This window comes from Podarcis pityusensis, assembly GCF_964106645.2.
Source record: "Podarcis pityusensis genome assembly, chromosome: 3".
NCBI lineage: Eukaryota > Metazoa > Chordata > Lepidosauria > Squamata > Lacertidae > Podarcis > Podarcis pityusensis.
The window spans coordinates 69,431,150-69,451,808 of NC_138026.1; the positions used below are offsets into that span (position 1 = coordinate 69,431,150).

At 43.0% G+C, this 20,659-nt stretch overlaps 2 protein-coding genes across 15 annotated transcripts in view; one reads left to right on the forward strand and one right to left on the reverse strand.

Moving 5' to 3' along the window:
* Positions 1 to 9,148, forward strand: part of SYTL3 (synaptotagmin like 3) — a 37,729-nt gene extending 28,581 nt beyond the window's left edge. For all 14 annotated transcript variants that reach the window (XM_081000033.1, XM_081000040.1, XM_081000034.1 and 11 more), the window contains 2 exons: positions 4,587 to 4,792; positions 8,892 to 9,148. In XM_081000033.1, the coding sequence (XP_080856159.1) occupies positions 4,587 to 4,792; positions 8,892 to 9,022 (337 nt within the window). In that variant the 3' untranslated portion in view covers positions 9,023 to 9,148. The remainder of the gene's footprint in view (positions 1 to 4,586; positions 4,793 to 8,891) is intronic.
* Positions 9,149 to 11,271: 2,123 nt separating this feature from the next.
* The window catches only part of EZR (ezrin), a 35,970-nt gene continuing 26,582 nt past the window's right edge, over positions 11,272 to 20,659 (reverse strand). The window contains exons 9-14 of the mRNA XM_081000046.1: positions 18,377 to 18,540; positions 17,274 to 17,404; positions 16,095 to 16,255; positions 14,627 to 14,719; positions 13,473 to 13,724; positions 11,272 to 12,676 (exon numbers count right to left, since the gene is read on the reverse strand). Coding sequence (XP_080856172.1) covers positions 12,512 to 12,676; positions 13,473 to 13,724; positions 14,627 to 14,719; positions 16,095 to 16,255; positions 17,274 to 17,404; positions 18,377 to 18,540 — 966 coding nt within the window. The 3' untranslated portion in view covers positions 11,272 to 12,511. The remainder of the gene's footprint in view (positions 12,677 to 13,472; positions 13,725 to 14,626; positions 14,720 to 16,094; positions 16,256 to 17,273; positions 17,405 to 18,376; positions 18,541 to 20,659) is intronic.

Sequence of the window (20,659 nt, forward strand, 5' to 3'; positions counted from 1 at the left end):
AGTTGTTATATTTATAACATTCCCCTGTTGTTTCAGTTCCACCCTTGGAACTACCCGCCACTGGTTTAACCAATGTACCTCTCTGGTTGTGTGACTTCGCATTACCTCGGTTAACAACTCTCTGTTGTGCCTTTGTCTCTGACTCAGACACAGCTTCAATCTGTCCTTGGTCGTTTACAATAGCAACATATGCAAGGTTAGCAAACTCCTTTGAATACCTCTTGGGTGGTACACCCTTCGTTGCTCTCTCAGACCTACGTAAGAGGTTCTGATCCTCTGTGCTCACTGGTTCAACCTTTGAACTCTCTGGAGAACCAGTACTAAGCTTAATCAATGGTTCATCCTCCTCTTCTGAGGGTCTAGTCATTATGTGAGATTTCCTCTCAATGACTGTGACAACTGAGCTGTCTGAGCTGTCGCTGTCATCATCAGTACTACTGAACTCAATAAGATCAAACTCATCATCATCATCATCATAATCGCCACCTGTGGGAAATGTTTGTACTACTCGCTCTTGCTCTGGAGCACTCTCTAGGAACTTTGTGAGAATCACCTGACCAGATTCAGACAAAATTACTCTGTAGAGACCCTTTTCATAACCCACAAAAATGCCTCTGGCATTCTTTACACCACCTGGAGCTTCTGTTCTCACATGAGACCCGAAAACCTTAAAGTAGGCAACAGAAGGTTTTCTATTGAACAGCTTCTCAAAAGGAGAACATCCCAACTCTGTTGAGACCTTTCTCAACCACACATGAAGATAGGACGCTAGCGATTCGGCCCAATATTCATGTGGCAAATGTGAACTCAGCAATTGCGCATTCATCCCCTTTTGCAATTCTTTGTTCACTCTAACACAGACCCCCCTGTTCCACGCTTCTTGCGAAACTGCCACTTTATGGTCTATCCCTTTTCCATCCAGGAACTTCTGAAACTTCTGTAACAGAAAAATTTGCTTCTCATCTGTGAAAAGACAATCAATGTTAGCATCATGCATATTTTTAACCTTGTCACAAAACTCCTGAAACTTTTCTAAAGTTTCTTGCGGTTTCTCCATCATATAAACCCAAGAATAATTAGTGAAACAATCCACACACACAAGGTAAAATCGTGCACCGCCTCTAGATGGTTCTAGAGGACCAATCACATCAGCATACACCCGCTGAAATGCTCTGTCGACCTTTTTCGTCACCTTCCTGGTGCTCACACTGGTCATACCTGCAAGAGAGATTTCGTTAGAAACAGAAGAATTACATTTCATGTAATCACTTTGATCAAAAGTCAACAAATACAGTCCATCTTTCTCTTTGGCAGTAAGAAACAGTTCTCCATCTTTGTAGATCTTGCAGCTTTTAGCATCATAGGACAGTTTCAGTCCTTTCTTCGCAATCTGCGACACGCTCAGCAGATTAAATCTCAGTTCTGGAACCAGGTAAACATCATTTATAGTCAAGTTCAGACTCTCAAGATACACAGTCCCAATTCCAGTCGCTTCCAACTCCTGACCGTTGGCCTGTTTCACAGTGAAGCTTTGCTTCTTCAACGTTGAAAATAGTCCTCTGTGTGGGCACATATGTACCGTTGAGCCCGTGTCAATTATGAACGAGTTCCCAACATCTGGCGTGGTTCCTTTCGCCATCATAGCCTTTGCAAGTTTCACCTGGCACTTGGAACGGCTTTTGCCTGACGCCTCAGGCTTCGTAGAGCTGCTCTTTGCTCCTCTTGACTGGCGCGGCTTCTTACAGTTTCGCTGTAGATGCCCAGTCTGTCCACAATTGTAGCATCGGACAGCACTCAATGCTACTCCATGCTTCCCGGTAGCATCAGCAGTGGGGAGATTTGAACTCTGTTCTTCCCTCCCCCTGTCAGGAACACCCATTGCACCTTGTTCAGGAACACCAACAGTTCCAACAGCCACAGTTCCTGCACTCTCCCCTCTGGGGTCAAAGCTCTCCTCAGCTTTCGATGAGCTCTTAGGAACTTAGCCAGCATCATCTTGGCTCACCCCTTCTGGGGTAGTTATCCATCCAGACCCTGATGAATAACTGTCTCTGGTCAGGGGAGATGAGTTAGGCAAGTCTCCCCCCTTCTTGGCATCCATCTTGAAGCCAAGCCTCTGGCTCACAATGTCAAACAAACTGTAAAATCCAACAGTTGTTTTTTCCTTTCTCACGCAGGCAGGCAAACTGCATGTTGTTTACGCCCTTTTGCACCTGGTAGCTAAACTCTGGCTGCCATGGAAAGTCCCTTCCAAGGGCACTCAAATTTGTAGCCAAAACATTCTCTGATTTTGTTTCGCTTTCCCAGGCTTACACTCACAGTCCAGCCCCTCTGCCAGTAACTTTCCGTTACCTAGCAACAATGCATTTCAATAGGACTTCTTATCTACCACAAAAATTTGTGGAATGCAGGCTGAGCTTCCAAGCTGCAGGCCTCTTCCTCCGGAGCTTTTGTTTTCTCTGAAACGCAGCTCCGTGAACCAGGGAATTAATCTTCCTGCGTTCACACTTTTAGCCCGAAATGCAGCACACCTTGAACTTTGTTGCTCTGGAAAACACCTCTTCTTTCCATCAGCTGTCTGTGGAGCCTCTGGCATCTTTCAGACGCTTCTCTTCCTCCTTGGAGCAGAGGAGGACAATCCACCAGCCTCTCATGCAGAGGTCGATGGATCGAAACCATCCGAAGGCTGCCACTGTTGGAATTCTGCCTGGGTCAGAGGAATGTGCCACAAGCAGGCACCGGCAGATATTCCTGTCGACCTCCCCGCGTCTCCCAACCTCTGCTGATAAGCAGGCGAGGTCCGGCGATTCTTCTCAGATGTATGAGAGGAACACACCGTTCTTCCTCTCTCCCCTTTGGTGTCCCCAGGGAGGGGAAAGAAGCAGACAGAAAACTATTTACATCATTTATTTCTGCCTCTTACATCAGTACAGAGAATCATGTCTGCACTCAACAACAGCAAGAAGAAAACTCCTCCCAAGTACATCCAGTACGGGTCATATGACTCACACACACACTGAGCTAACATCCGGTGCTCAGTACAGAATGGACTGCCCCTTTGTTCCCATGGCAACAGTCACAAACATCCTGTCTGGCTTTCCAGCCACAAGCAGCTGGCTGAGCTGCTAGAGCCTTTGCTTGCTGCAGCATTGGTGCTTTATGGTAACAGTCAGGTCCTGATTTTGGCCAAAAGGCTGGCAGACATGCATTTCTAAGAAACGCCGGCCTTGCCTGTATGGGAGAATATAAAGAGGGGACTGCTTTCACAGCCTTGGTATTCCCTTCCTCCCAGACTTAGTTTAGCCAATTTAAACATGTATAACAGAATCCTGACTCTTTCTTTGAAAAAAAAGAAAGAAAAACAATTGGGCATAGCTAATGATGCAGTAGAAAGAGGTGCTTACCTCTTTTCTTGCCTGCTGCTTTTCACTGCAAAATCCCCCTGAAGCTAATTGTCATGACAAAGTTAAAGACAAAGAGCTTTTGCCAAGAGATGGGGGATGATGTGCACTGTACTGTGGCACAGGAATGGTACCTGTCCATGCAGCTCCCTTGTGTGCTACCCCTGGGGATATGGTTAGAAGCAGTAACACTGGCCAGTAAGAATTGTAGTGATTAGCAGCCCCAAAATGGTACAGCCTCGTAATTGCCAAAGTCAAGAAGACAAAGCTCTTTCTATGTGAGTGTGTATGGATGACGGACAAGACCTTAGTTCAGGAGTGAGGATCTGGATCCAGCCAGGGACCAGATGCTTAATCTGGCCCCTCCCTGTGGGCCAGCATTAACTGACAAAAGGCCCTGCCCACCTGTCAAAGTTCAAAGGGGCTCCCTGTACTGGTAGTTAGCACAGCCAATCCTGATGGGCTGGGATCAACTGATCAATTGACTGATGTTGTCAGTAAACCCTACATGCAAAGGAGCAGTCAAGAGTTCACATTAAGCTCATGGTTGTTCTTTTGTGGCCATGCCCTTATCTGCCCACCCAATGTCATTTATGACATCATGCCCAGGGCAGGTGGGCAAGGTTTGGTGAAAAGCTGCAAACCTGCCTCTCTGGCCAAATTGCAATCTGTGCCAGGTTTAATTATGCCCATGCACTGAAGGGTCCTTACCCCTGCTTTGTTTAAAGCCTCCTATAGTAAAAACAGAAAGACCAACAGAATTGAAGGATTGTAAGGTATTTTATAAAACTTTCCTGAAGTAATTCAAGAAGAGTAGCTACGTTAGTTAGTCAGTGGGAAGAAAAAAATGGCATTGTATTTTGGTACCTTAACAATTCATGAATTGTAGTATGAACCTTTGTAGGCTAGCGCCTGCTTCATTTGATGCCTGCATTAATTGTATCTCAAGCCTCGATAAATGTCAGACTTCAAGGTGCCATGAGATACTGGTTTGTTCTGCAAAGTAGGGGCAGAGTTCAGTCAAAGTTGAGCACTTTAAAGTCCCTGTTGCTTTCAAATGGGGCATGCTCAACTTCCTCACTGAAATCAAGGAGACTGAAAATGCATAACTTTAGCTGGATTGTGCCCTCACCTTTTCCCTGTCATAAATCTCACTGAATGGTTTCTAACTTTCTCTTTGGGAAGCTGCCTTTGCATCCTGGGGCAACGTGACTTAAAACAAAGGACTCCTGTGCTGAAGAAACAAGCCCAGCCACAATGGAACCACTTGTTTGTCTTTAATGGGGTTACCGCATCTCAGCTGCAGCAATCTTGTCTGGACTTAACTGTCTGGGATCAAGCATCGTTCGGTTTACGTGATCAGTTCTTGGGCGGTGCAAGACTTGGAAAACGTAAGTGGAAAAAATGAGACTTTTGTGCTGATAGATATCACAATCACCCCACATAGCACAGTATTGCATTAGGGATAATGTGAAGGAGGTGGAGACAGAAGACCTAGGAGTTCTATAGATCAAATCTCGCCTTGGCTATGAATTCACTGGGTTCTCGGGCTCTCTCCCATCTATAATGTAATGGTATAATATCATCAGTATACACAGTGCACAACTCTTGTAAGGTTTACTAAAATGATGGCTATGAAACACTTTAGGAAAACAGCACAACTCACGTTAGATAATTTTTTTTAAGGCTTGAAATGACTGTCCTGGGTTGGGCTGAGGAACCTGTAGCCCTCTAGAAGTTGCTGGAATATACTATTGAGAGTTCAGGAGCCCTGCAAAATCTGGAAGACCCCAGGTTCCTCACCTCAGCTCAACACGTATGTTGAATTAAGTAATTCAACTTAAGTATTGTGTTTATGCAGAGCTTCAAGTCTGTTCAGAGCATATCACATATATTATCTTCCTGTAATTTGTAAAACACCCATGTAAAGAGAGGTCAGTTTTATCTTCATTTTGAGGAGTGAGGGTCTGAGGTTGGTCTCAGTGAATTTATGACATTCAAACGAGGGGTGACTTGATTCATAGCTCAGTTTGCGAACTACCGTATTTTTCGCTCTATAACACGCACCCGACCATAGCACGTAGTTTTTAGAGGAGGAAAACAAGAAAAAAAAATATTCTAAATGAAACAGTGGGTGTATGATTTTTGTGGTTCATCCTGTGGCCACAGACATGTGATCTGACAGTGAGTTTGGAGTAGCCCAATGCAAAAATCCTGAGGATCCATGTGGATCCATGCTTTGTAACCACGTTTTTGCACCACTGCGGACCCAGGCAACAGTGGGTGCGTGATTTTTGGGGTGCAAGATGTAGCCATGGACATGCTATGTGATCTGATGGTGAATTTGGGGTGACCCAGTGCAAAAATCCTGAGGATGCATGTGGATCCATGCTTTGTAACCACGTTTTAAGTGGGGAGGGAAGGAAAAGCACTCAAGAGACAAGGAGCACACGTGGGGTGGGTGGAGAAGGATGCTGCTAATAATGAAGAAGAGGGGTATAAGGGGAGAAGGCTCCTCTCCTCTCCCACTTTGCTCCTTTAAAGCAAGCAGTCTCTGCTTTTCTTCCTCCTCCCCGCTCATCCCCGGCTTAGCGAGCTGAAAAACTTTGCTGCTATGTAGCGAGCTGAGTGGGGGGGAGAGAGGGACAGAGAGCCTGCTTGCTTTAAAGGAACCAACCGGACAGGAGCCGCTTACTCCTTTAAAGAAGGAGCTTTGCTCCTTTAAAGAAGCAGGCTCTCTGTCCCTCTCTCCTCCCCACTCAGCGGCTCTTCTCCCGCTTTGCTGTTTCAAAGCGAGCCACGGAGAAGGGAAGGAAGGGGAACCATGGATCCTCTGCTCACGACTGCAGCAGATCCCTCCCGCCACCCGTAAGCATTCCCTCCATAACACGCACAGACATTTCCCCTTACTTTCTAGGAGGAAAAAAGTGAGTGTTATGGTGCAAAAAATACGGTACCCTGCCCATACATACATGAAAAGGAAGCGGGACCAGAGATCCACAGCCCCATTTCATTCATTTAAATATCTACACAGAGTAGTCCCATTGCCATAGCTGCATTGAGGAGATACCATATGAGCTGGAGCATTCATGCAGATGCTCAGTCATTTGGAAGCCTCACTTAAATAATAACTCCCTCAAAAAGTGGTGAAGTTAAAAATTGCATCTGATGGGCTTCAGCAGTCCACACACTAATGTGAATGCTCTGGTTTATTATATGATATTTTCTCCCTGCAGCAGGACCATTTCGTGTGATGAATTTTTAAACATAGGAAATAGGGCACGTAAGTCCACCATACTACCTTAAAAGGAAGCTTTGGAGAACACACTGATAGCCACCCTATTGGTCCCTGGCACAGCCAATCAACACAAGCATTGGAACTTGCCTCCTGGCCCAGTTAGAACATATAGTATACTAGAAGGATGTCACAGGGGAACGCCAACATCCCCCATAGTTCACTATGGAAGCACTTCACATGTCGAGAACCACTGACCTAGTTGCTGCTTGCTGAATTAATCCACTGTATTCTCTGTTTTTCCTTGTTTTGACTCTCCTCAGTTTGTCATAAAGGCCTTCTCTTTGGCAAACAATCAAAGGGACAGAGCAATGCTGACACGTCATTAGCAACACTAATTGGAATTGCTCGCAGCAGGCGTTGTATCCTGCTAAGCTTTCCCTGTGGCAAGCCATTATTTTTCTCAGTGTCAAAGACCCATCTAATTAAAAGCTGGACAGACACACAAAAAATATAGCAGGACCAGCAAACTACTCCAAAACCCAGTTCAACTGCAAAAGATCATTTCGTAAACTGCATAGAATCTGATAGTTTATTTAAAAATGTATACATCTCTTGTAAATGAGAACTACTACATTTGTTATAAAGGTATTGCTACATGCCTGCCCAATTGCCAAGCAGTGTGAGATTCCAGGGGTTCCAGGCATGCTTACCCAAGGTTCATGTTTCGGGAATGAGGCACAGCAAAGACTGTGGTGCCTTTACGTTATATGGTTTATTTACACATATATACAACCTGACCCTATGATGGAGGGGTTCCCAGCATTATACTTCTAGAGGCTCTTGCTTCCTCCGTAGGTGCAGCTTAGGAATCAAACATCAGCCATGGCTCTCTGCCTGCCTGTAGCTTTTCTTCAGCTTCTGCCCACATAACTTCCCAGAGACATCACTCTTTACTCTTGCTACTGCAAGCCCTCTTTATCTGTTGACCTATTTGCCATCTTACACAAAGTTCATTTGATCCATTGGCTTTTGTAATAACCCATCCCCCCACCCCTACCCCAATATGATTTTCTGGATAAGGGAAATTTAGCCTATCTTAATTAGTTCTCATCACATGTTAATTCCAGGGGATAGCATTTTCCAGCACACAATTTAATACACATAGGTCTGTCTTAACACATCAAGCATTGATTAATTTCTAACGTTTGCTTGATCTGGAGATTATAGTGGTCTAGCACCCACAAACTCATAACAATATATAGTGCAAGAGGAATTTTTCAATAGATTATACTCAACGATGATCCACATACTTAATTGGCCAATTGTACTCTTAATTCTGGAGCCCCCAACATGGTGCCCATGGGCATCATGGCATCCCCAGACCCCCTGCCATTTCTTTTGAAAACATTTTTTGGAGCTCCTTTCCAGCTTTTAAATCTTGCTGGAAAGAGAAGTGCAGGCCTCCAGCTGCCCTGCGCGCTTCCTTTCCACACCCCAGATTGCATGTTGTTTAATTGGAAAGGGGGGGAGGTCCCTGGTATTTTGGCTGCTTTTTATTGTTTAACTTGCTTTTTGTTTGCCCATTCTTCTGCTTATTTGGAGTGTGCATGAATATTTTTCTTCACTGAGTATCACCAGTTTTTTCTCTGGCAAAATGATATTTTGTGGTGCCAGGGATTCCCATTATTTTGGTCCTGGAATTTTAAAAGATTGAGGACCCTTGCTTTGAGTGTGTGTTTCCACTGTGTACTTGCACCATGCAAAAGAGACCCATTGACCAGATAAATGCATGAAGCAGCCTGAATCTCAGTACTCAAAACTTTGTAGGAACAAATTTCAGAGAGCTGGTTCCGAATGTACTATCTTCAAAGGACATGGTTTCAGGAAAGGGCTTTGTAGAATGTAAACATGTTTAAAGCACCAAGTTTTATTTGTCACATATAAATAGATGTGACATAACTGCAAAGGGAGTTGGAAGAGTAGACTGAACTTTTTGCTCTGCTTCCAAAGTTTGCATGTAAGATAAACAAAGAAACTGCTAGGTCTGACTCTCACACCCCAGATATGCTCTGTTTTGCAAACATAATGGTATCTATTGAAACTCAAGATGTGAGGAGCCTTTGCCTAATTCTTGATTGTAATTCATGTACTGCATTCTATCAGGACATGAGGTGTTAGGTTTTCTTAACAAAATGAGAGCTATTAAATGGACAAAGTCAAGATGAGTCACTTTCTCTTTCTTATGTTTCCAGAAACATCAACCGGTACAGTGGATGCAACCTCCCAAGCATGTCTTCAGTGGGAAAAGATGCTCAGCAGCCCAGACACATGGACAGACATAGCACTTTCACTGTATCCTAATGCTCCTGCCTTTAAATTCTGAATGTCTCTTGCCTTAACAACATATGGAAAGCTATGTGTAGCATTGGTCATTGCCTGCTCAGACAAGTATGGTATGCCAGTTATTTTAACCCCAAGAAATGTAAACAATGAATGAAAAGAACAAGAAGGGAACAGCTTTACTGATCTCTGTGTATGTCAGGAGCTTCACAGCAAGTCAGACTGTGCATGTGTGAAAGACCCTCAGCTCCACAAGTGTTAACTGTAAATTTAGAGTTCACCTATTTCTCTGGGAAACTAGTTGGGTATCTTAGCCAGAGCAGCAGGCATGATTTCCTGGCACAATTCAAGCAATAGCAAGGTTAGACTGGGAATTTAATGCTGCTGTTGATGAACTATTTCATGGTTGCATCTCTTTTTGCAAACTCTAAAGGCTAGGACTAAGCAATGCAAGAATGTTTGCTGTAACACCCTTGTTCATTTTCACTGCTGCCTGCTTCTCTTTCTCATAATCAGCCCAAACCTTTTTCTTTCTCCATATTTCTGTTCTACTTTGACAGTCTCAGCTTTGTTCTCCTAAATCAATCTGGCTATGCCTGTAAATTCAGCAGCACTGTGCACCAATTACCGTATTTTTCGCCCTATAAGACGCACTTTTTCCCCTCCAAAAATGAAGGGGAAATGTGGGGCGAATGCAGACTCCTTGGCTTCAGCAATAGGAACGCGAAGCCTCCGAAGCCTGCGCTCCGGAGGCTTTGCGTTGCTTCCGCTGAAGCCAGGAGAGTCTGCTCTTTGAGGCTGGCGGTGGGGAAAGCAGCGCTTCCCCCATCGCCAGCCCCAGAGGATGGGGGGCAGCAGGAAGGCGTGCGACGCCTTCCCGCTACTCTCCAACCCGGGTTTGAGGCTGGCGGTGGGGAAAGCAGCGCTTCCCTCATCGCCAGCCCCAGAGGATGGGGGGCAGCGGGAAGGTGCGCGACGCCCTCCTGCTACTCTCCACCCCTCCTTTGGGCTTTTGCGGGAGATGGGGAAATTCCACCACCTCCCGCAAAAGCAGGGAGAAGGTCTTGGAGTAGTGGACAGGCTGCGTGCAGCCTGTCCGCTGCTCCCAGAGCTGCGGGGGGAAATCATATTTTTTTCCTTGATTTCCCCCCCTGAAAACTAGGTGCGTCCTATGGGCCGGTGCGTCCTATAGGGCGAAAAATACGGTACTTGAGATGACGCCTATAACTGCAGCCAAAATATGTCAGCATCTGGACAACCTATTCTTTCTGCTTGTCAGCATCAAAGAACAGAACTCCTCCAATGAACGTTTGAGATAAATCTTTGATTTATTGGTATCTATAATTTACAGAAGTAAAAGAAAACCCCAATGTATGGCATTTTATCTATGCATGTAATTAGTTGGGCTAGGGGAAACAAGCCCACACATGTATCCTTTTTGGACAGTTGTTTTTGTAAACCACTTATTTCTTCTTTAACTGGAAAATACCACAAAGGGTGTTTTGCTTAGTTCCATAGACAGTGGTACCTTGGTTTAAGAATAGCCCTGTTTACAAACTATTCGGTTTACAAACTCCGCAAAACTGGTAGTGTCCTGGTTTGCGAACTTTACCTCGGTCCAAGAACGGAAGTTGAACGGTGGAAAGGCACCGGTAGCAGAAGGCCTCATTAGAGAAAACGCGCCTCAATTTAGGAACGGATTAAGTTCATAAACCAAGGTACCACTGTATAGCTGCCCAGTACTGTTGAGCCAATTAATTTAGTATTATCTACCCTAACAGGCATCTGCTCCCTAGTGTCTAAGGAAATCTAAGGGTCTTTTAACCAGATATGCAAGGGACTTAATTTATTGTGATAAAATGGAGGGTGAGGGAAACAGGATATGTCACAGTCATAAAATAAATTAATAATCCAATCACTACAATGATTTCTATTCTTTCTTTGTTTCATCTGTTCCAAGAGACATCCTGTGAAGCAAGTCTGCTTGCACAACAAGCATCTACAATGGAGTTTCTGATTTCTCTTCTCCCACCTTCAGTTCTCTGCATGTGCCCCATGTGGTCCACAGAGTCTGAGCCTCTGGGCTTATTATGGGGATATGTGGAAGACGACCCATTGCACACATGGGCATTCACTTACACTACATTGGATCTCAACTTCCTTCTATAGAGTGACTAGATGAGCTGTTTTATTTACCAATACCATCCATTAATTTTTCAAATATCTTTGATGGCAGGAATAGAGAGTATTGGGGGGGGGGGCAGGAAATCACACAGAACTTCAAACACATGCTGCCTTGCAGATTTTTTTTTATTTGTTGGTGAATTACACAAACAAATCCCACAACACTGTTATCAGGAGACAACGGTTAAAACGTCTTTGAGTACAAAGCAGCATAGGGAGTTACATGTTGAACAGAGCTAACAATGTATTGTTCACTTGACAATGTAGCAGATTTCCAAAGCCTGAGGTGGGATTGTTTCACGGGTGGAAGTTAACATGGACACAGTGGTAGAAGAAATCCATAGAAATTCTCTTTAATAGAGAAAATAAGCTGACAAAGTCCCTTCATGGTTGGAGTCTGAAACTATATCATTTTAAAAAAATTAGAAAATTTGTTAGAAAAAAAAATAGGTACAGTGAAATTGTATATACTGAATCACAGCCATGTTATCACAATTTGCTTTAAAGTAAAAAAAAAAAAAATCATCTTTACAAATGTTTTCTAGATCAAAATAGTTTCCTACACTGCCTTGGCTTCAGAGACTAGAAATTATTGTCTATTTTTTACATTATTCTTTTCATATTAAGTCTGAAAGTAGTAACAAAATATACAAAGCAAAAAACTTTTATCCTCCCTTTTCAAACTAGAATTATATCTTTAACATAGGTATATATAAATACTACACTACAGCTGATTGGTTAAGCTGGAGTACCACACTTCAATAACATTGAAGGCCAACAATATCCCTGCCTATCTGTTATGTAAGAAGAGCATCCAAGTGTGCCTGTAATGCATAGCTTCTGAATGATCACTGTGGGAACTTCTCCAATACAACAGTGCAATTAATAAGCTTCCTCAGACTTACTACTTGTCAACAGTGTAAGGGGGGGGAAAGAGATGGACGCCATGAAGATCTTTACAACCCTGAATTGTCTGTGCTGCTTAAGAAACAACCTGGTGCAGCAAACTAGTAGGTTGATTCCCCAATCTGGACATACCTACCACACTATAGAAATGGGTGCAGACAAGCAGTGTAACAAGCAGCACAATAGTAACATGGAAAAGAAACAATTCTGACAAGCCTTTTGGCACTAGCATAGGACCAAATTTCACCAAGTCTTGACTGAAAACCTTGTGGCTATCCTTGTATGCTTAAAACTGATGTTGTATTAAGCTAAAATCAGGTAGCATCTGACAGGTGTGAGGGTTTGGGGATTATTTATTTTTTTGGTATGACTGTTCAGTGACCCTTCAGAAAGAAAGGTCAGCATTGAAAACCTGCCTTTCCCAGAGTCTTGCCTTATGCATTTACATAGCTTCAAACTCGTCAATTCTTTGCTTGGTGTTGCCTTGTCGGATCTGCCTCAGTGTCTTGTACTTGTCTCGTCCTTGCCGCATATTCTCTGTGTGAATGAGGTCGTTTTGTGTCTTCTTGTTCTCATCTCTGGCCTGGGCTAGTTCATCAGTCAGCGTCTGCAATATTTAAAACACACAAGTTACACAGACATACAAATACTTAGGGGAGTATAAGGTAGCACACAAGACCATAACAGAACATCATTCCTCAGTCCTTCTATTGCTTGGAAGCCAGGATATGAAAATCTTTGCCACGGTGTTTCTTGTTATAGGACAACTAGAAGTGGTACAACAAGAGGAGTGTAGAACAATAAGAGCCTGGGGGCAATTTAGAAGATTCTGGATTTCTTCCAATCCTAGCCATGCCAGGCTTCCTTAGATAGGCAGTTGAGGCCTACAATAATGACCCACAATTATTAAATGAAATATAAGAATCCTCAGTTCCATATGAGCTTCCTGGTACATTTATTAGCGCCTGCATTTAACAGGTTCAGCATTCAGTACAAAGGCAGTGAAAGAAGCAGATATAAACATCTCTCAACTCTTTGGAATAACCAACAAAGGAAGCTGCCTTCTATTGCGTGAGTCCACTCAGTCCATCTAGCTCTGTTTGTCTACACTGGCTGGCAGTAGCTCTCCAGCATTGAAGGCAGAAGTCTCTCCCAGTCCTGCATGGAGATGCCAGGGACTGAACATGGCATCTTCTACAGGACAGCTGCATATGATAGTTTGGGCAACATGGATGCTACTGAGCACTGGGTGGCTACTGATTCACACAATCAGTTTCATGAAGTGGCTACCATACGGTTTTAGATGGAAACACTGGGACTGAAGCCCCATTTCGCACAAAATCATCAACCATGAAGAGCAGCAGTCATCTCAGTCATGTGAAACTGATCTAGGTGTATCTTACCTTCAGCTGCTTTTGCACACGCTCATTCTTTTGGGCTTCAGTGATTCTCTTCTCTTCGTTACGATCATCCAAGATCCCTTCGCTGGAGAATTCTGCGCTGTAGCCAGAGGACTCGGTTCCTTCGTCCTGAAGGTTGTCGTGGACATGGTAGTTCACTGGCTCATACACAGGTGGAGGTGGAGGAGGTGGAGCAGTCATCACCAAGTGCAGCTCCTCTTTTGTTTTTACGAGATCTTCTTGGGCTTCTATAGCCTATTGTAATGGAACCAGAAAGAAAATTTAGACAAAATACTTTTTACTAGGATTCCGGTGGGTACAGAATGAGAAGCGCTCTTTTTATGTGGGGCTTTGCCCGAGGTTGGTCTGGAAGCCACAAGTGGTGCAGAAGGCTGCAGTGAGGTAACTCAGTGGAATGCCCTATCACAGACATAATACACTTCTCCTAAAAGAGGTGAATGGCTAGTAACAAGCTAGCAGCCGAAGTACCAGGGCTTTGGTTTTAATTTCTAAAACCCCAAACCAAGGATCAGGATACCTAAAAGAGAGCCTCTCTCCCTGCTGCCCTGTCTGAACATTGTGCTCAGCCCTTGGAGGTTCTCTTAGCTGCATTGTAATCCTGCCAATGGCCGCCACGGGGAAGGCCCCCTCTATGGTACTACCTTCTCTTGGAGCTCCAGCAAGCACCCATACGGGTCATATTTCAGCGCTCAAAACATTTCAGGGGTTTAATTTCAGGATGAATGGTGTCCTGGGGGCCATTCGTTGTATTTAATTACTGCGATTTTACTATTTTTTTCATGTTAACTTGTACACACTGGTTTGAGATGGATTGTAAAAGGCTATTTATAAACTGTTTTATAAATAAAGCAGTTTTACAAATGCTTATTGTTTAAACATTTTTATACAAACCACTTTGAGACAAGCACCTCAGAAGCATTATACAAATATCTTAAATAAACAATACGGTCCTACCCTACACAATCCCATCATACGCTTCTAGGGCTGGAAGAGTAGCAAAAACTACTGTTCTACAGAACTGTGTAGCCCATACTCTCAGATTAATGGCACTGAAAGTTCCAAGGCAGGACTAAAACTGCTAAACCCTTGGAGACCAAACAGACTGATACGTAGCTCTAAAGAAACTTCGCGCTTACCCTGTGCTGCCACTCTTCTACCTCGTTCTCCTTGCGTTTCCTTGCCTCTTCCAGCAGTGCAATCCTGGCTGTGTATTCAGCAAGCTCAGTAGCCTGTTTGACAGAGAGAAAGGCATTTTAACATAATCCGGAGAAGATGGAAGTACCATTGGTCAGTAAGATCTAGAGGCAGGGAAGCAACCCATTTTGGATGACGCTGTTCTCCTGATGAAAAATCAGGTACAAAATGCCATTGCAATAGTGTTAGCTGGAACCAGCTCTAGGGAGGCATGTTATTCCACTCCTGTTCAATTTGAGATTCTGGTTATGTCCCTAAAGCCTCAAGAGGTTTAGAGCTAGAATACCGAAAGGGTATTTATCTCCAGTATGATTTTGCCAGTGCCCTTCAGTTGGCCGGAGAGGGACAACCTTAAGTAGAGGGCCACCAACTTGGATGTATTTAAGAAGATAATGCTATGAATGTCTACTAGCTAACAATCTGGGATCATGATTTCCTAATGCCTGCCTGATCCCTAATATCACTGAGATCTTTGGGGTTGTCTTAGGTACCACCACAATAGCTTAGATGCACAACTCAACTACTAGAAGTTGTGTTTAATGTTATGGGCCCTTTCACCTGAGATTAGACAAGCACCCTTTGTCCGGCATATGACAAAGACCTTCTTATTCTTGCAGACATTTTAAGGTTGCCTTTCAGGTTTCTATTTGGTTTTATGAATTTTTATTTTTCCCTGTATGGTTTATTTTTATGCAAACCCCTAGAAATGCTAATGATTGAGCAGCATATAAATGCCTTAAATAATAAGTAAACAAAAACAGCAACAATGGCTATGATCAATATGCCTGTGCATATCAGTAACTGGGAATCAATCACAGTGGAGGATGACTGCTACTGCACTCAGATTTTGCTTGCTGGCTTCCCATATGCATCTGGCTGGCCACTGTGAGAACAGGATGCTGGATCAGGTACCCTTTGGCCCGATGCTCCAGCAGGAGTTAACCTACTATTAGGGCCTCTTGCATATCGCACTACCAGCTGATGTGTAGCTAGAGGTAACAGGGAGGGAGATTTCAGCACAGTACTGCCCAGATTATGGAATTTGTTTTGTGAGATCACTTTGTCCTGTCTCTTAAACACTGCTTGAATGTTTTGGTCTTCTGGTTATAATGCTTCCCCGTATTACTCTACTGTAATACTTGCTTTGAGTGGCAAGGAAGGACACGAATTCCATGAAAAACAAATGCCCACTGTACAGTATCTCGATTTCCCCCTTTCATTCTCAAGACTCACTGCTCAGAAATACAGACTCTCAGCCATGTATTAATTTGCCCTATATTGTAGGATTTGGTTTGCTTTGGTCAATAACTTTTTCTTGCCCCCTCCCCCAAATGTAGCATTCAGCCAAACTCGTTTGCTACTATTTATATAATTGTCAGAGTTTATCTCCCAAGTGCCTTGGATGCGTACCAGCTGCTCCTGACTCTTCATCTGGTCGGCAGCTTGCCTCTCCAGTTCTTCCTTGGCTTGCAGAGCAGCTAAGCGCTCGTTCTCTAGACGCTCAGCTTCCTCCTGAGCCCTTCTCCTTTCATCTTCAAGCTCCCTGGCTTTTTGGATTTGGTCTGAGAGCTCTGGAATGGGGGGGGGGGGGGGGGAAAGCCACACAATAAAAAGTTGTGTTTATGTAAACTCCAGCCTTATAAACTTACTTAGCAAATTCGGTGTCTTCTACCTGCAAGTGGAAAGAGGAGCTTGCTTTCTGAATGCCAAGACAATTCCAAGGTCTTATCAAAATGTAAAACATTCTTCTCTGAAGCTTAATAGGTATAGCTTTGTATTATGCTGCTTACAGGGATGCAGGAAAAGTATGGATTCTAAAGCATTGGATTGATACAGGATAAAGGGAGGGCAGTGGCATGTTATGCATTTAAATTTCATAATCTTGTTCAGAGATATTGGCTCAGCCAGATCAGGGTGTAAAGGAAACCTACAGTACACTGCATCAGATCTCACGGCTGGTCTGCTGAGAAAACATCCGCCAATGCAGGCAGTTTAACATTTTCCCTTTAGACAAAGAGAAAACCTTCCTGTCAATTGAACTGCCACTACTGGGTGCAGACATTTTAGGAACTTTACAGCCACATATGCCAAATATTGGACATCAGATTGAGTTTTCAATAACATCTTCCTGGGGTTATTATGGCAGACATCTAATCTTGAATAATCTATATAATCGTAAAACAAGATTACAAGGCGCCTACCGTATTTTTTAGATAGTTCGATTAATAGTTGAGGGAGATTTTAGAAGTTGTTTTTATGAAATTGCTTGGCTCGCCATCTAACTGTAGATAGCAGTAATGCCAGCTGCATTTATGGAGCAATATGCACAAGTAATAAATGATTCAAAGACTAAAAGGAAGCTCCTATAAAACCTCCATCCATTAAGAGAGTGGTTCCTGTGCTCTGGTGAAGTAGATGTTATCTTGGTTTGTATATTTCTATCATGAAACCCAATGAAATGTCATGCGACAGCACTGTTGGGGTATTATAGTGTGCCAACACACTGCTATGTTGGATGTCTAAGCAGGGCTGAGAATGTGAGGAAGTGGTGGAACCATGGGTTGCCTGTTTAATGAAGGCAAATTGTACCTTTTTCTGCTTTCTGTGTCTTCAGTTCGTACTCCTGCAGTCTCATCATCAGTTCTTCCTTCTCCCTTAGCATCTGCTCTTTCTCCTTCTCAATTGTCTCTCTCTTCTTCTTTTCATTTTCTAGCTGTTGTCTGTAATGGATAGAAAAATAAGTTTGATTCAAAACTCTGGAGGTTACAAGTCTGCTTACCCCTACACAACTATATTGTGCTGGGGTGAAAAGCTTTTCTTTTCTGTGATTTTCTACAATGACAGAAGCTTGATGAAAATATGGCATTCAAACACTCCTGTGGCTGCATCCAGGGAGGCGGCAACAATCAGGTGTCACAAACTCTCAAATTAAGAAACTAGGAAGAAATTACAAAGTATGGAGCTGTGCCAGACAGCATCAGGGAATTTAGCTGCTCACCAGGATTTACCCATTGCAGATATGACTTCTGTTAGCTCCATTCTGGGTAGGCATCACATTATAGGGATGACTCCATGCATTTTTGAGTTTATTTGGTGGAGCATGGTAGGCAGCACCAGTGCAACATAGAATATGCTACAGGGTTAACTGCTAAACTGATAATGAGTGTTGTTTATCCAAAGGAGCCTTCATAAAGGAGGAAGAATAGAGATTCCAAGAGTATGAGTTCCCTGGTTTGGTTCTGCTTAGTTGCCATATTACTGCATTATAGTGGTTAAGATTGATTAAGATGGCTCTCTGGAGCACCTTGATATGGGATACAAAATGTTGGATGTCACAGTTCTATTGTGATCCAATATTATTTATTTTAATAGTCATTTACTGCATTTATATATGGCCTTTTTGGAAAGGCACCTAAGGCAGTTTGCAAAATAAAGCAATACAACAATTTCATTAAATAGTTACCTATTGCTTTATGTCACCTCTTCTCAGCTAAGTGTGGAGGCCTATATTTAGCAAGAAAAACTGAGTTCTCTAGATTTCTACCCTTGCAGTGGTGGCATTTTACCCTCACCACCAATCTCTACCTCTGCCAAGTTTTATTGAAGACAACACATTAGGCCCAGCCACTTTCTCCATTCAAGTGAACCACAACCTTCCCACCACTGTCCACCACCACCACCACCACGAGTACCTTTCTAGCTGCTTCTGGTGCTTCTCTTCACGGGCCTGGGCTTTCATCTGTTGGACCTCAATGGTGTCAGGTTTCCTACGGCGCATGTACAGCTCATGATTTCCCATGCACAGCTGCAGGATCCTCTTGTTAATTCTTAGACGAGGAGCATAAAACACAAAGTCCTGGCAGAAGGAGGAAGGGGGGAAAGTAAGTAAAAACAACAACAACATCGACTTGGGCTTCCCACAAGCATTCTCATCTTCCCCACTCAGTCAGTCCTTAGTTCTTTGTTATGGAAAACACAGGCAGCAACCTATTACAACAGCTTATGTGTTTTAATTGTATGGGGCCTTGTTCTTTTCCTGAAACTTACACATGATGTGTCGCTTTAGAATGATGAGTCAAGGCCCAAATATTGAGAGAAAAGAGAACTTAGGGGAAGCAAATGCAGACTAGAGATTTTGATGGTACTATGGAAATGGAATTTAAAGTTAAGAAAAACAGTACAATAAAAGTGTCTATGACTCTGGTTTGTTTGTTTTTAAGTGTGTCAATGAGATGTATACTTTAATCTTCCTATTAATCTGAAGTGATATACTGCACCAATTAATATACTCGACATGGGATGTAAACTGAAATGAGAGCATTTTGTCAAATAACTGGACAAAACCATTCATGTGGCAGAGGAAACAAATATTCCACTTCTCCAAGCAGCCAGATTTAAAACAGTGTTTATTTATTATTAATTATTATTATTAATTATTATTATTATTTTTATTATTATTATTATTAATACTACTACTTTGCCTTTCCCCCCTGACTGTGTACTTCAAAGCTATGAAAAATGTTTAAACAAAATGGTGTCCAACACTTTGGAGATAACTTTTATCACATTTATTTTTTGCCAACACTGAGCTTTTATTGAAACAAGTTACTTCACTGCTGTTTCACCAAAGTAAACTTGGCACAAACCTGCATCTTGCCAGTTCCACTGAACTGCAGTTACGTTTTCTTGCTATTTATCATACTTGTATGTCAGGACCTCACAGTAATGAGAATTAAAATCCCCCTTTAGCCTAACAGCCTTGTGAGGCAATTTAGGCTGAGGTAGATAGTGACTTGGGGCAAGTCATGTTTGTTTAGAGCTGAGCTAAGTATTTGCAGTCCAACTTCCTCAGTCCAATTCCTACACCTCAATGGCTCTTAGTTCCCTAATAATTCCAAGCTTCTATTAGCTTAACAGAAGGCATGCCTCAATCATCCAAAGCAGTGTATGTTTCTTTTAAAAGCACAGAGGTCACCATGTCTTCAGTGTTTCTCTGACCTGGATGCCTACACAGCTTCTCAATTCCCACTCCTAATAGGATAAATAGTGCAGCAGTGGGCGAGAGTTCTTTTGTTACCAAGGTTTTCACAGACTACTATGCTCATGAGAAAAGACACTCATTGAGCTTTGATAATGGCTATAAAGACGTGTGCATTTCATTTGAGAGAGTATCCTTTTATGCAGATTACTGTGTATGAAATTGACTTTTAATAGCAGTTCTTTTTAAGTAAAAGGCATGAGAACCCTTGAATTTCTGGACCCACTTTCCCAAGATCCATGTGGGTTGTGATCCAGTGCCTTGTACACACAAAAGCTTTTCTCCCTCTACAATTGCCAGCAGGAGAACCCTGCTAGTGCTCACTGCGTATCACAGTCAAAGACTGTGAAGCATTTTGTGTGTTCAAAATTTTTTAAATATAGACACAATGCCCTACCCTGGGCTACAACAAATTTCTGGAAAAGCCCCATGAAAAATCTCATTTTAAAAGTGCATCCCAGTTTGTACAAGACCGGCTATGCCCAAGATTCACAAATATTTTGTATACAAATTACAACATATTGAACAACTATCTGGCATGGGAAGCTTATGCACACAAGAATAAAGGAGCGTTTCATGAATTGTCACCAACCAGATTTATCTTACAGAAATAAAGGCTTTCAGTGTAGCGAAGAAGCGAGTGTCTGGAGGGGAGGCAACTTCACTCACCAAGCCCTCTCACCAATACATTGGAGGGGTATTTAAGGGGGGGGAGGCAATTAGCAAATACAAATTATTTACAGCAAGTGGTCTATGGCGTGAGATATTTAGAAGCCTCAGGAGGAAATCTTTCCATCAGATACAGGAAACAGTAATCTGAGTTGTTGCTGGGAAGAGTTAATGAATCATTGCTCCTGCGGTCTCTGAAGTACATACTACAGATTAAGGTCACAAAGAACATTTTGGAGAAAATACTAAAAGGGGGAGGGGACACAAC